The 16,532-nt window shown below is 45.1% G+C and overlaps 1 protein-coding gene across 2 annotated transcripts in view; it reads right to left on the reverse strand.

Annotated features, from left to right (window-relative positions):
- The window catches only part of AVL9 (AVL9 cell migration associated), a 67,997-nt gene that overhangs the window by 13,408 nt on the left and 38,057 nt on the right, over positions 1-16,532 (reverse strand). For both annotated transcript variants that reach the window (XM_069730286.1, XM_069730287.1), the window contains exons 8-9: positions 13,382-13,420; positions 12,639-12,708 (exon numbers count right to left, since the gene is read on the reverse strand). In XM_069730286.1, the coding sequence (XP_069586387.1) occupies positions 12,639-12,708; positions 13,382-13,420 (109 nt within the window). The remainder of the gene's footprint in view (positions 1-12,638; positions 12,709-13,381; positions 13,421-16,532) is intronic.

Consider the following 16,532-nt stretch of genomic DNA (forward strand, 5'->3'; position numbering starts at 1 on the left):
TCTAGGTAAGTTCCCTGGGGGGTCTAGTTTCCAAAATGGGGTCATTTTGGGGGAGCTCCAATGTTTAGGCACACAAGGGCTCTCCATACGTGACATGGTGTCCGCTAACCATTGGAGCTAATTTTCCATTCAAATAGTCAAATGGCGCTCCTTCCCTTCCGAGCCCTGCCGTGCACTCAAACAGTGGTTTATGACCACATATGAAGTATCGGTGTACTCAGGAGAAATTGCCCAACAAATTTTAGGATCCATTTTATCCTGTTGCCCATGTGAAAATGAAAACAATTGAGGCTAAAAGAAAATTTTTGTGAAAAACAGGATTTTTGGTTGCTTACCGTAAAATCTGTTTCTCGGAGCCTTCATTGGGGCACACAGGAAACCATGGGTGTATGCCGCTGCCACTAGGAGGCTGACACTATGCAAATAAAAAAGTTAGCTCCTCCTCTGCAGGGTACACCCCACCGACAGGAAGTAGGATATTCAGTTAGTGAGAAAACAGTAGGAGAAGCAATAAATATTAGAAAAATGACACAAACTCAAACTGTAACAGTATAATACAACAGAGCTGTTCAACTTGGGAGGGTGCTATGTCCCCCAATGAAGGGTCCGAGAAACAGATTTTACGGTAAGCAACCAAAATCCTGTTTTCTCTATCGCCTCATTGGGGGACACCGGAAACCATGGGACGTCCCAAAGCAGTCCCCAAGGGGAGGTAACAGCCGATAACTCCAATCAGGTCAGAGAACTCACCTCCGTCACCTGCAAGGTCTTTCTAGCTAAGCTGGCATCTGCTGAAGAAAGACATGGACTCTGAAATATTTTGCAAATCGCTCTGTCGAGGTGCAGGGCGGAATCCCTATGTGCACCGCCAGGAAGCGCACCCTGCCCAGGTATAGTGCGCCCTAACCCAGACGAAGACGCTCTGATCTGACCTGGTAAACCTACCAATGTTGACCGGACTCAGCGAGTATTCGCTGACCTGGAGGCCAGAGGATCACCTTAATAATTGTGGATCAACTTGGAGCCAAACTGATGGGAACCCAGGACAGGCAAGTCGGAAAGGGACTCTTTGAGGATAAGTTCGCCTGCCACGCTTGTAAGCCAAATGGGCCTTCAGAAGGTCACGATATTGCTGGATGCCCTAGCAGCACGTGCAGCGGCATCTGGGGAAGGTGGATACTTCAGGGCAGGGCACAATGCTTAAAAGGGCACAATGCAGCGACAGATGCTTAAAAAGGTTGCCCTTGTCAATGACCGAGTCCGCCGTTGGTATCCTCAAGGGATGCACCTTCTGGGAGAGGGAGGACCGTATGGTGGAAAGTCTGGAAACCAGAGGTCCAATTCGCAGTGAGCTCAAAAGAGGAGCTATAGGATATTGAGGCGCTACCCTCTTTGGAAGCGGCTGGACTAAGATTCTGAGAAAAGGATGAGGAAAGACCATTAAATTGAATCGACAAGGAAAGACTTGAGAGTAGGCTATTGTGAACCTGCTAGATGGCAAGACACTGAAAGGTGGTCCCTGGTTCTCATCACAAAGGTGAAGGCTCTATTTCGACCAACAACAAAAAACGGTTCAGAACAGGAGAGCCGTTGGAAAAGACAACGGTTAGCCCATCTAATCAGGTAGAACATAAACTACTGACGACTTGGCAGCTAAACTCAAGCGTATAGGGATGAGGATCTAGGCGGGCGTTGGGAGACAGTAAAAAATGAGCGGGCAAAGGAGGAATCCATGAAAAAAAAATGGAGTATGCCAAAGCCATGGAAACTTGGCCCTAGGAAGGAGCACATAGATCCCAGAAGAAACCTGACGAAAGGAAGATCCTTCCTGATGACATTGGAGACCATATGTGTCCTGGACTCTCTGGAACAGGGAGAGGATTGTAGTGTGTGGACCCACTTACCTAAGTGCAAGACTACATGACCGAAGATACCAGTGGAAAGGATATGATTCTTGCTGAAGAAAGAAACGTATTATCACAAAACTCCTCATTGGATTCAGGCCTGGAGCAGCATTCCGCACTGGATGATGCGTGCGCCGCTAAAGGTCCAATTCTTGTCCAAGGTGGGAGAACCTGTTCACGCTACCCTCGGAAATCAAATCCGGAGCTGCTCGAGGCTTTATCCAGTGACTGTAAGAAAGAAGAGTTCAGCACTAAGAAATAGATAGGGAGCTCTGGTATTGAGGTAGCTCAAAGGCCCTTAGGATAGAACAGTGAACAGTCATGAAAGTCATGGTATACATATGGGTGCTAACTCCGCAAAAGACAGCCAGAACGTATAAACAGTGATTGGTAAATCATCTATGATAGGAGTAACGCACTGGATAATGAAGATAGCCTGAAGACAGTACTGTAAACTGACCTACGGAGTTAGTAATAGGCCCAAATACACCGGATTACGTACCGGTAATGCTCTTTTATAGAGCCACGACAGCACCCACTGAGAGAGGGGATCCGCCCCTAGGAACAGGAAACCCTACGGAGAGATAAAAGGGGCGGTCCCCCTCGCTCCCACAGTTTTGGGTTACAGAGATTGCGAGGAACCGCCCACCAGTTTTAGTAGACAATTCTTTATAATTTAACTATGTATAAGTACAAGAATCCACCACCCTTAACAGTGCTCATATGTACACTAATATATATAAATGGGAGGGAAGTGAAGGGGTGCTGTCGTGGCTCTATAAAAGAGCATTACCGGTACGTAATCCGGTGTTTTCTCTTCGCCACGACAGCACCTACTGAGAGACTTTCAGAGATAGTTATTTAGGGGGGGATTATCGTATTAAGGACTGACCTACCGAAACACAAGTCAGTGGAGGCAGATAGATCTAATCTATAGTGACTATAGAAGGTAGAAGGAGAGGACCAGGTTGCGGCCTTACATATGAGTTCTATAGGAACCTCTGCTCGTTCAGCCCAGGATGATGCTATCGCCCGGGTGGAATGTGCCTTCACAGTCTCAGGTGGATTCTCCCCTTTAGATGAATAGGCCAGGTATATCGCCTCCCGAATCCATCGGGATAGTGTGCCTTTTGTAACACCAGATCCTTTCCTTTGACCCTGGAAGGAAACAAAGAGCCCTGCTCTTCCTCCAGGCGCTAGTCCTATCCAGATAAGTTATTATAGCCCTTCTCACATCTAAAGTATGGTACTTCTCTTCCTCCTGGTCTGTAGGATTATTATAGAAAGAAGGAAGAAGGATCTCTTGAGATCTATGGAATTTTGTACACATTTTAGGTAGGTAGGAAGGGTCTGTTTTCAGGACAATTCTATCAGGAAATATTGACATAAAGGGAGGATCTACTGATAGCGCCTGTATGTCACCTACTCTTCTTGCCGATACTAACGCGACAAGAAGAACGGTCTTAAGTGAAATATATTTAATGTGAGCTAAGTCTAGAGCAGGGGTCCCCAACTCCAGTCCTCAAGGCCCACCAACATGTCATGTTTTCAGGATTTCCTTAGTCTTGCCCAGGTAATAATTGCATCACCTGTGCAATGCAAAGGAAATCCTGAAAACATGACCTGTTGGTGGGCCTTGAGGACTGGAGTTGGGGACCCCTGGTCTAGAGGCTCAAATGGATGACCTGTTAAGGCTTCCAGGACCAAATTAATATCCCAAGGAGGCATCTGCGGAATCTGAACTGGCTCTGATCTCTGGCAAGCTGAAATAAATCTAGCTATCCATCTATTACCCGCAACATTGTGACTATACAAGGCCCCTAGAGCAGAAACTTGTACTTTCAGAGTATTAACTGAAAGGCCTAGGTCACGTCCATTTTGAAGAAATTCTAGAATAGTGGAGACGGGAATTTCACTAGATAACGCCGATGGATAGAGATTTAGAAATTTCTTCCACACTCTCACATATATGTCAGTAGTGGATCTTTTTCTACTTGTTAACAAGGTATTAATTACACTATCGGAGAAGCCTCTCAGTTTTAACAGCTGCCTCTCAAATTCCAGGCTGTCAACCTTAGTCCCTTCACATGAGGGTGGTTGAAGGGCCCCTGGGAAAGAAGATCCTGATCCTCCGGGAGGATCCACGGATCCGAGATGGACATGGCTCTGAGCAGGGAAAACCATGGTCTTTTTGGCCAAAATGGGGCAATCAGGATTATATTTGCCCGGTCCTCCCTTATCTTCCTGATTACTGTTGGTAGAAGAATCAGAGGAAGAAAAGCGTATGCTTTCTGAAATGTCCAAGGAGTCTGAAGGGCATCGAGAATGTCGGGATTGTCGGCCCGGAACATTGAAGCGAATCTTTTTAGTTGTCGGTTTTGTCTTGTGGCGAAGAGATCTATCTCGGGTGTACCCCATTTCATAGTTATCATTTTGAAAATTTGATGATTTAGGACCCACTCTCCTTGGTGGAGGGTATGACGACTGAGGAAGTCTGCTCTTGAGTTGTCCACTCCTCTGACATGTAGCGCTGACAGGGACAGAAGATGTTCTTCGGCTATGGTTAGAATGTCTTCGGTTATAGACATGAGCGTTCCTGATCTTGTTCCTCCTTGATGATTGATATAGGTGACTGATGTCATGTTGTCGGACAGAATTCTGGTATGTGTCCCGTGTAGCTGCGGAAGGAATTCACATAGAGCATGATAGATAGCTTTTAGCTCTCTTATATTAGAAGAGTCGTCTGACTCCGTGACTGACCATAGTCCTTGGACTAAATGGTCTTTTAAATGTGCGCCCCAGCCAGTAGGACTGGCATCAGTATATATTATATTTGAGGGTTTAACTACCCAGGGAACTCCACTGACCAGGTTTTTTGGATCTAGCCACCATATCAGAGATTGGATTACATTACTAGAAAGGGAAATTTTTATATTTAAATGACCATGAGATTTTTCTTCTTCATGTAAAATTGCATACTGTAAATGCCTCGAGTGAAATTGGGCCCATGGAACCGCTGGGATACATGACGTGAAGGAGCCAAGAAGGGACATGCCTTCTCTCAAAGAAATTAGGGGTTTATCTATTACCGACTGAACTTTATTCCTGACCGTTATCTGTTTATTTTCCGGAAGGAAACATTTCTGGCTTGTAGAATCTAATATAATCCCTAGGAAAATTTGCCGAGTTGTTGGGATAAGTCTAGATTTTTCCCAGTTTATTATCCAACCCAATCTTTGCAGAGATGCTATCATATCACACAACCGTTGTTGACATTGCGAAGGAGAATTTCCTACTACTAAGATGTCATCTAAGTAGGGAATTACGAGAGTGTCTTTTAGTCTTAGATATGACATTACCTCCGCCATTAGTTTAGTGAATACTCTTGGGGCTATAGATAGCCCAAAAGGCATTGCAGTATACTGAAAGTGTCGGACACACCCATTCAATACAATCGCTACCCGTAGATATTGTTGATGCTCTGCATAAATAGGTAGATGGTAATACGCATCTTTAAGGTCGAGAACTGTCATAAAGCAATAGGGAAACAGGAGTTTAATGGTGGACCGGATAGATTCCATCTTAAAGGTTTGATTTTCTAGGTAGATGTTTAATTTTTTTAATTTTTTAAGATTAATAATAGTTCTGAATGTTCCATCTGGTTTTGGAATCAAAAATAACGGGGAATAGAATCCCTTTCCCTCCTGTAGGAATGGAACCTCCACCAAGACTCCCTTAGCTAGGAGATTTATTACCTCCTGCTCCAATGCCTCTTGTTGTAACTGAGACTTTAATGAAGTCAATAGAAATGAGTCCGGAGGGACTCGGGAAAATTTTAATTGTAACCCAGAGGCAATAAGGTTATTTGCCCAAATATTTGCTGTTATGGCCCGCCATTCATTAGCGAAGGAGGACAATCTGCCTCCCACAGGTAGATCTGTCCGAACGGGGTTTTTCTTCAAACATGAAAGGGCGCTTCCCAAAGAACGCACCCTTTTGTTTTGTGTCTCTTGTGGCCCAGCGATCCTGGTTCTTAAACTCCTTCCTTTTATTAAATGCGGCCTTTCGGAACGCTCTCCTATAAAATGGAACGTAATTATTACTATTTGGAAAGCCTTTCTTCCTTTCCCCTGCTTTAGTTAAGATCTCATCCAGTTTGGTACCAAACAGGTACTCACCCTGACATGGGAGGCTGCATAACTTAGACTTGGTCTGAGGGTCACCTTTCCAGCCCTTAAGCCATAGGGCCCTACGTGCTGCATTGGTTAATCCTGCCGACTTGGCTGCCAGGCGTATAGAGTCGGCAGATGAGTCCGCTAGAAAGGCTGTGGCACCTCTAATTAGGGGTATAGAGGACAATAATTTCTCTCTCGAGAGAGAGACCTCCTTTCAGCCCTTCTTCCAAGTCACTCAGCCAAACAAGCATGGATCTTGCGGTGCATGTGGCTGAGATTGCCGGTTTAAAGGCCCCTGCAGAAGTCTCCCATGCTCTTTTAAGGAGCGAATCGGCTTTGCGGTCTAGAGGATCTTGTAACGAGCCTGAATCCTCTACAGGCAGTAAGGATTTCTTTGATGTAGACGCCACAGCTGCGTCTACTTTTGGGGCTTTTGACCATGTTGTGAATTCTTCATCATTAAAGGGGTAGCGTCTCTTTGAGGATGGTGGTAACCCCCTCTGCCCCTGGCTTTCCCACTCTTTTTTGATCAAACTTTTTACTGCCGTTATTACCGGAAAAGAGGGTCTATTCTTTTCGGATAGGCCAGCAAACATAATGTCTTGCTGTGTTTTAGGGACTTCAAGATCTTCTATGCCCATGGTATTGCAAACTGATCTCACCAGATTGTCAATGCTATCTGTGGGGAAGCACGTATCCTGATCCTCATCTGAGGATACCTCCTGCTGCGATCTATCTGAGTTTGCTTCCTCTAACTCAGACGGCTGGTCGGATACAGGTGAAACGTATCCTTTTTTCTCCTTAATAAGTGGCTCTCTGTCAACGCTTTGTAGGGCTCGTAATTCTTCCCTAATCATGGCTCTTATATCCTCTGATTTAACTGAGGCTTCCTCACGTAACGTTGATTTTATACATGAATCACATAGCCTTTTAGTGTAACTATCCGGAAGGGGCTGGATACATAACGCACACTGCTTGTGTTTCGCTTTTTCCTTCCTTGTTGCCTATTATAAAGGGAGAGGGACAATAATCAGACTAGTAGGGTAGATGCACACTCACCCAGAAGCTGACCGATCAGGTACCGGCTGAGGAGGAGACAGAGATGCCGGTGGCTTCCTTTTGGACGATCCGCTCTGCCTAGAGCGGCTGCTGCTGCTGGCATGGCTGCGAGGGGTGACGGTGGTAACCTCTAGAGAAGGTACCGCAGGCTCTCTTGCAGAATCCATTCTGGACGCCGGGATGCAGCGCCGGCGTCCTTTTCACATGGGGGCCGCCATGTTCTTCCTGTTGAACCCGGAAGTGCTAACCACTTCCGGGTCGCGGCCATGTTGGATACTCCGGCGCTGTTACCGGCTTCAGCGCCGGCGTCGTCTCACTCCTCCGCACCCCGGAAGCTTACCAGCACTTCTGGGGGCATGCACTGGGCTCCACACCGCACAGGTGTCCGCCGAGGACGGCGCGACGCTACCACCTGGTGCTTGCCCCGCAGACCGCCGGACATCTGCCGCGAACCGGCCCCCACGACCCGGTCTCGCGACGTCTGCCAGCAGAGGGGAGAAAACTGAATCAGCACCCCCGACGCTGCATCCAGTCCTGGAGCCCTTGCCGTCCTCACAGGTAAACTGCGCAAGCGGCGTCCAGGCTGGGAATCCTCTTCTCCGTGGATCTTCCCGTAGGAACAGGAAACCAAAACTGTGGGAGCGAGGGGGACCGCCCCTTTTATCTCTCCGTAGGGTTTCCTGTTCCTAGGGGCGGATCCCCTCTCTCAGTGGGTGCTGTCGTGGCGAAGAGAAAAATCAGAAGATTTGGACAGGTCCCTGGAGAGCAACCTGCAAACCGGGCCCGGAGAGTGGCCGAAGAAAAAACTGCGACCATCCGGTAACTGACACCAGCGTGTCTGACCTACCTGAAAGTGGACTGGCCACTCATGCTGCCGCTGAGATCCAACCTGTGGTACCGAGATCTCCCCTTTGGTACGTGGTAGATTTTCTGAAAAAACTGTTAATAGACCACATATGTTATTGATTGTGAAACACGCAGCAGAATGTACCTCTGACTAACCTGAAAGCGGACTGTAACCGCTGCTGCAGCCATCCAGTTAATGAATACTGGGCACCTCTCTCTGAGTGGTTAACCGAAGAGAGTCTACGCAGATGTTGCAAAAAGACCCTGAGGTAGGTGAAAGAGGGCATTTCTGACTCGCCTGAGTCTAGGACAGAGAAGCGGAACCGATGCAGCACTCGACCTCGGCATTTCTGAACCACTGGAAAGACGGCGGATATCGACCACAAGTGTCTGGCAGATGACGCATGTAAAACCTGGATAGCTGATAGAGTACTGCTGCAATCGAACGCGGGGAACACGGAGGAAAAGGCTTCTGACTCACCTGATACCGTACAGAATACCAGTACCACTGCAGCAGTCAACCCAAGGCCAGTCTAATCCACTGAAAATACAACAGTTTCAAAGTACCCTACAGTACCTGGTAGGTGGTGCATCAAAAAGCTGGATAACGGAAAGAGTACTGCTGCGATTGTCTCTCAGTATCCTGCAACTGCTTTAGCGTGGAGGGAGCCCTGGAGAAGGGTATCAGAGAAAGCTAATTCTGTGTTGCGGTCCAGGTCTGGATACCTGACGACGTTAGGCAGAATAACCGTTTCACATGTAGAAGGCCGCACCACGAAGTCTGTCCTGAAGCATATCCTGAGCAGTCAGTTCTCCAGAAGGCCGAGTTGTAGGCATGGAATCAGAGGGAGACTAAACTCTCTCTCTGTTGTGCACTTGGGTTCAGACCCTTGGGCCTGCGATTTGTGGTCAGCTTCTTTATCCACTGAGCCACGGCAGACATGCTGTATAATACAGACCTTTACACAGCTGGAAGTTAGTCCCCCAACACTGCAATCGTGAAGGGGTAGAAGCAGCTCATCTCTCTGCTTGCAGAGTAGCGCTAGCATGACGAGAGGGCTGCGTTGAGATGCAGGGAGGGGGCCTGTTGCCATGCTCCGCTGAACTCATATAATAGCAGAATTCACAACAGACAAGTCTGAGAGAAGACAGCAAGCAAAAATTCTATAGAGCAAACGGCAGGACTTACAAAGGCCCCTCTAACTGTGGAGGGTGCAGAGCGTGGGGAGTACTGCAATACCCATTGCTGTTGACTGCCCGGATCTAGAGCACCCAATATATGAGTGACTGCATTGTTTTAGAGCATTTAATATACCAGTCACTGTACGGCTCCATAGCACCTATTACCCCAGTGACTGCACAGATCTAGAACACTCATATGAGCGACTGCACTACTCCAGAGTATTTAATACACCAGTCACTGCACGGCTGCATAGCACTTACTATCCCAGTGACTGCCCGGCTCTAGAGCACTCATTATATGAGAGACTGCACTGCTCCAGAGTATTTAATACATTACACTAGTGACTGTACAGCTACATAGCGCTTATTACACCAGCCCCAATAGGAATGATGGTGACTCGCAGTAATAACTGAGCCTGAAGATAGTGTTTCCCGTCCAAACTGTATTTTGCTGTGCCTGGCTTATACTTCGTACTGTGTTACCTGGATCAAGTGCTGCCTTCTGGGTCCAGGTGCCGGGAGATGTTCTGCTGCCAGGCTGTAGGGCTATTAGCGCTGAAGATGTAGGTCCCGCAGGGAGAAGGCCACCGTCCAGATCCGCAAGCCGGAAAAAAAGGGCAACCACAAGAAGACTGACAGGGACCGAGAGGGCAAAAGCTTGCACTGCAGAGAAGCACGCAAGAAATGCAGGGAAGAAGGAGGGTGGAGCTAAGCACTGGGTCTGGGTAGGAGAAACATGGCGCCGGCTCCAATGAAGCCGAGAGGGGAGGGGGTTCTGGAAGGAATCAACAAGAGATGGGCGGGAGAAAAGCCCGCCCGAAGTGCAGGGAAGGGGGGCGGAGCAAACACCGCAACTAGGCCCGAGTGAAGCCCGGACCTAGATTACAGCTGGTAACCTCCGAAGCATGAAGGAACGGCGTAGAGGACCATAAAAAACGCCGGAAAGAAGTTTAGTGCCCCAAATACCCCCAGATTTGAGGAAAAGATCTCCTAATGCCCCACACTGCTGCTAGGCCCGAGAAAAACTGGGACCTAGAGTACAGATGGTGTCTGCCGGAACATGGGGAGCGGAGGGGATAGGCCCCTAATGCCGTCTATTGAAAGTTCTTTACGATCTTCTTGGTTCCTCTTCTTTCTGTACTGGGGAGGAGAGAGAGAAAAAAAAAAAACCTCCTTATCCGGGATAGATCGGACGTCCAAAAATTCTGTGGGACATCGCGTCTCCTCCAACCGACAGGCTCTGGTGGGCGAGTGGGTGGGAGACGGAGGCAGGACTCATGATCGGATCACCTCAACACGCTTCTGTGTTGGGGGCTGGGGTCCTGCCGACTAGAAGTATGAGGATACGGGGTGGCAGTACACGCCGCACTCAGTCTCTTTGTGGGAGTACAGTTGTGACTGTTCACACTGTATCCCTCTGTGGTACCTGAAAAGGGAACGACGCACACTGAAGTAGATATGGGTCTAATGAAAGACCCATGTCCACCTCCTACTGACACTAAGCTAAACTGAATTATCCTACTTCCTGTCGGTGGGGTGTACACTGCAGAGGAGCTAACTTTTTTATTTGCATAGTGTCAGCCTCCTAGTGGCAGCAGCATACACCCATGGTTTCCTGTGTCCCCCAATGAGGCGATAGAGAAAAAAAAAAAGTATTTTTTAATTTTTATGGATCAATTTGTGAAGCACCTGGGGGTTCAAAGTGCTCACTATGCATCTAGATAAGTTCCATGGGGGTCTAGTTTCCAAAGTGTTCCCTTTATTTTTTTGAGAAGTGTATATTCCTAAAATATCTTTTGTAATGGTTTTTACTTGTATAAAACAGTATTAGTGCTGTTGTGGGTTATTTAGTTAGAGGGTTATTCTCATTATAGCCTTTCATGGCTGAGCTGAGAATAACACTGACCACTAAAAGGTGGACCTATGAAAACAGCAGAGTGGCTGAGCTACCCAATTTATGCAACTTCCTTAGAAATTACAGGGAGTTACAGAAACATTGCAGGTCAGCAGCTCTCGCTGGTTTACAAAGCTCAAGCTCCGCTGGTCAGAGTCTCGATGGAGTATTTCTCTAGTGAACCCAATATCCAAGGAAATCACAGGGATTTCCAGAAACTGGCATAAAACGTTTTATTGCAACAAAAATCTATTTAACCACTTCACGACCTTTGACATTAAGGTACGTCAAAAGTTATGTCCCTGCCTTTAATGCGGGCTCAGACGCTGAGCCCGCATCTTTCCCCGAACATGCCTCTAACAGCCACGAGTGGTTTCGCGATCCACCCTGTTAACCAGTTAAATGCCGTTGTCAATCACTGACAGTGGCATTTAACAAGTGTCGGCAGGAAGCCCGCAACAAGCTTCTCCCTTTGGTGCCCCTATCACGTGATCACATGGGCTGATGGGTTGTCATGGAGGTCTGCTGAAGACCCCTGTGTCGGTCATTGTGGCCCATGGCTGGCATTCATAGGATATCATGATTTCTGCTACGCACAGCAGGGCTGAAGAACGGCTATGTGTGCTATGTGTAGTACAGTCGATCAGATGATCGCAGCTTCAAGTCTCATAAAAGGGACTATTGAAACAAGTAAAAAAAAATAAAAATAAATTAATCTGATCAGTAAACACTGTAATGAGAAAAAAGTCAAACCCCCAGAATTATGGATTTTTGACAGCCGCAACATTGTAATAAAATGCAATAAACATCAAAAACATCATCATATCTACCCCAATATTGTATGAATAAAAACGACAGCTCAGGAAGCAAAAAATAAGCCGTCACCCAGCCCCAGATCCTGAAAAATAGAGGGTCTGGAAAACTGAGACATAAGCAAATTTTTTTTTCTTACAAATGTTGGATTTTTTCCCACCACTTATGAAAAAAAAAACCTATACGTGTTTGGTATCTGGATACTGGTACTGATCTGGGGAATCATATTGGAAGATCAATTTTAGCATTTAGTAAACTTGGTAAATAAAAAAAAAAAAAAGTTGTGGAATTGCACTTTTTACAATTTCACCAGACTTGGAATTTTTTTCCCCGTTGTCCAGTACACTATATGGTAAAATCAATAATGTCATTCATAAGTATAACTCATCCCAGAAAACAAGCCCTCAAAACGCTATATTAACTGACATAAGAAAAAGTTATGGAGAAAAAGTTGAAAGCGCAAAAACAGAAAAATTGCACGGTCATGAAGCATATGCCCGCTAATTGCAGGAGTATAAACAGATGCCCGTATGGTCTTGCTTTATTTGACTTTGATTATTTGGCTGGTCTGTGGAACAGCAGAGGTGGAGTGCATGCGGCCAGGCAAGTGTTCTGTTGGGGTGACAGTTTATGATAATTTCCTCTGGCTACTACACAGTTCCCAGCACAAATGTGCCACTTATTCTGCACAAAATACAATCACAATTATACACAGGGAGAAAATTTAGTGAAAGAAGGAATATAACAGTTTAAATTATATCTGACCTGGAAACAGAGACAAGACAGTCATCAAAGCACCCACTAGTCTGTTAACGGGAGACACATAAAACAGGACCTGTAGAAGATGTGAAAAAAATGTATTAAGGCGGATAACATGTGAAATGTTGGGGATGACAACTTTTGAATTTCAGATTGTTCCATTTTCTGTAATATGTACTAGTAAACTTGTGTAGTCTCTGCATTACATAGAAATGCAGGAAGTTGGCTGCAACAGACAAAATGATCATGTGAAAATGGTTCCAGGGAAAATTTTGGCACCCAATCGAACTAGTGTCAATGTGAACAGATAGATGTACATGCAAAATCAAGCTGCCATTTTCCTCAAAACTATTTAAATATTTCATTCAGTGGTTAGCTGGATGTTGTCAAAATGGCAACAAGTTTTACATGAACCCTTGCGTAAAGCAAAATGAACAAATAAAACACTGCTCATTATTCGTAAAGCGATCAATGCAGCATAAACCTTCCAATAAGCTAATAGTAAAAAAAAATATGGAAGTTTCTAGTTCTGCTTTTAGGCTGGGATGTGTGCAAGGCTTATCTTCACTTTGCTAATGACACTTGTCATTGCACATAAGATTACATAACCACCAGCTTGTAAGGTACGATCTGTGAGCTATACAAGCACAATAAACTTATATAGTAGGTGCATATAAACACTGTGCAAGGTCATTTTTAACGACAGCTGCTTTATATATTTTTTATATTGCTATGTGTAAGACACTTACCTTTTTCTCAAGGAGAATAAGCTTAAACAAAATTAACACCTAAAAAACAAAGAATAAAATTAAAAAAAAAAAAAAAAAAACCTGAAAAATAATGCAGTTACTCTTCACATATCTACACTTTTCACCATATTTTTTTTCTGGATGTCAAAAAAGGAAGTACAAGCCAATGGTTCTTTACATAGAGATGTGTATTGTAAGGAGACTTCAGGGAATGCGTTGTTGCACGCCTCTTCTGCACATTTAGGCTACGTTCACACTTGGTGTTTTTGTTGCTTTTTTTTTTCCTCCATCAGCAAAACCCGCTCTCTTGGCAGTAAAAAGCAGGTATTGCTTGTTTTTTCTTGCTGCGTTCTCTTGTCCTGCTACATTTGTCTTTTATGTATGCTGATAAAGTTAAGGGACACAAAAAAAAATCATATTCTATTTCAGAATGTTTGGCACAGAAAATGCAGCCAAACAAACCCGATACCTGTGGGTTTTTTAGTGTATGTTTTCACCACACATTACTTTCAATGGGTGAAAAAAGCTGAAAAAAATGCTGAAATAAGTGACATGCTCTATTCTGCAAAAACCAAAGAAAAGCACTAAATACTTAGGACAAAAAAACAAGCTGTGTGCAGATTTCTGAAATCTCAGGCTTTGCTAGTACTGTAAATCTCAGCTGAAAATCTGCATAAAAAAATCGCCACGTGTGAACATACCCTTAGGTTCAACCATTAGGGCAGTTCATGTGGGCCAATTCCTCAGTATGAGAATATGCAAATGTATCTATTGACCTTGGAGAGAGCTTCCCAAGTTGTGCTTATAGCAGGAGGAGTATTAGAAAGGGCTCTCTATAAGCCAGGAACTCCATGAGAAGCAGTTTACTTACCTCCACAAATAAATTTTTAAAAAAACCCAGCGATATGGTACATTTCAACGTATAACCATCAATGGAAATCCATGCTCAAAATCCTCAACAGGCACTGATCGGTACTCAAAACTGAACCCACATTGTCCAAGTGTCTTTCTAAACTGCCATTTATGACAGCTAGAAAAAGTTAAAACCTCAAGGATATTTTATTGAGAAGCCACTATGTGGCAAAGCCCCCAGATTTCTTTGGGGCACATAGAGAAAAATAGAGATGCTACCCGTGTGGAGACTACCTGGCATTCAGGAATCTGGTACGCGTCACGTCATTCACGCCTGCAGACGGCCTGAGAGAATTCAAAATTACAAGCTACATCTCTAGTAATTCAACACATGTTGTATATTATGCCTCATGTAAATGTGGACTAATATACATTGTTCTTACAGCTCGTGAATACTGTGTATGAACTCGTGAACACGTAAGGAATATAATGGCTGCCTGGGATGTAGATGATGTGAAACGCTAAAGATGATCCCCAGGCACTTTAAAACACACCACAACTGCAACCCCAAAGATCTCAAAATCAGAGTTACCCATAGGGTACATAGTGGCATAAGGCAGGTAAGTGCAGGTGGATAAGAATTTGGGTCACTATAGTACCAGCTGGTCCAAATGAACAATTAAGCTTTGTTCGGTTTTTGAAATTTTTATTGTATCTGGGTTTGATTTTAATCTGTGTGTTTTTCTGTTTTTAGTACTTTATAAAAAATTTCTTCACGACTCAACCACCTACTGAAATCTTCTCTGATCAGCACAATGACCATATATGAGCCTGATTCTTGTGTAAAACAGATCCTCCATATTTTCTTAACATAACTTAAGAGTGCATTTTCTTTTATTCTTTGTACTAATATTTTCTAGTATATTATATATTCATACTGGCGCTAAATATATCACATATTGTTGTACTAATGTTTTTTAATTTCATTTCACCTTTATACAGAGTGTTCGATATGACTCGATATTTGTTATTTGCACTTAATTTACATGTACACTTAAGTTGTATGTGTGATCATAATGGGGGGACACATACAACTGCACTGTTCACCTTTGTGTGAATATTCTCACGTTTTGCCAGTAATAGATTAGTTCTTGCATCTCATCGTTCACTTCTGTGAGTCTGCCCATAGGATTGCGTATAGTTCACTAGTTTATATTTACCATGTATTTTCCCTTCGTTCTTGGCCAGTTTCAAGATGGGGTCTGGTTAGTGTGCATGCCTGTGAAGTGGCGCGTGCCGGAACATCACCAACAGCACCGTGTGTTGACGCGTGTGGGCCATTGACGGTCACAGGGCATTTCCCTTGATCTGCAGCATCATTTGGGCTGCCGGAAGTGATGTCCTGGCGCACGTAATATTATGCATGCGCCGCATAATATACTGAAAAGATATACACCTGTGGTGGCAGCTATAAAAGGTTAGTTTTACACACAGTATGCCACAGCCCCTCGAGGAAGCCCACGTGAAATATGAGTTGGGGCTGCAGGCACCGTGTCCCTGTATTTTGCTGTATAGCATTCAAAAACTAAAAAAAATGGGGTGCTGACATCACATAAGTAGAATTAATGTTATTTGTATTTTGTATTTTATACAAAACATACGCATATATCTACTATAGTAGATATATATATCTACTATATAATTGTTTAAGGGTCACTTCCGTCTGTCTGTCTGTCCTGTCACGGTTATTCATTCGCTGATTGGTCTCGGCAGCTGCCTGTCATGGCAGCGACGGCCACAGTCCGATTAGTCCCTCCCCTACTCCCCTGCACTCACTGCCCGGCGCCCGCTCCATAATCCCCTCCACTCACACAGGGTTAATGGCAGCGGTAACTGCCCGTGGTGTAACGCACTCAGTTACCGCTGCTATTAACCCTGTGTGTCCCCAACTCTTTACTATTAATGCTGCGTATGCAGCATCAATAGTAAAAATATGTCATGTTAAAAATAATAAAAAAAAAAAAAAAAACCTGCTATACTCACCATCCGCCGCCTTTCCCGCTCCTCGCCACGCTCCTGGGACCGCTCCATTGCAAGCGGCAGCTTCCGGTCCCAGGGCTGGTGTGCGACAAGGACCTGCCGTGATGTCACGGTCATGTGACTGCGACGTCATCATAGGTCCTGCTCATACCAGCCCTAGGACCGGAAGCTGCCGCTTACAATGGAGCGGTCCTGGGAGCGTCGCGAGGAGCGGGAAAGGAGGCAGATGGTGAGTATAGCAGGACTTCAACGGGCCTTC

The sequence above is a fragment of the Ranitomeya imitator genome, chromosome 6, assembly GCF_032444005.1.
Source record: "Ranitomeya imitator isolate aRanImi1 chromosome 6, aRanImi1.pri, whole genome shotgun sequence".
Classification (NCBI taxonomy): Eukaryota; Metazoa; Chordata; class Amphibia; order Anura; family Dendrobatidae; genus Ranitomeya; species Ranitomeya imitator.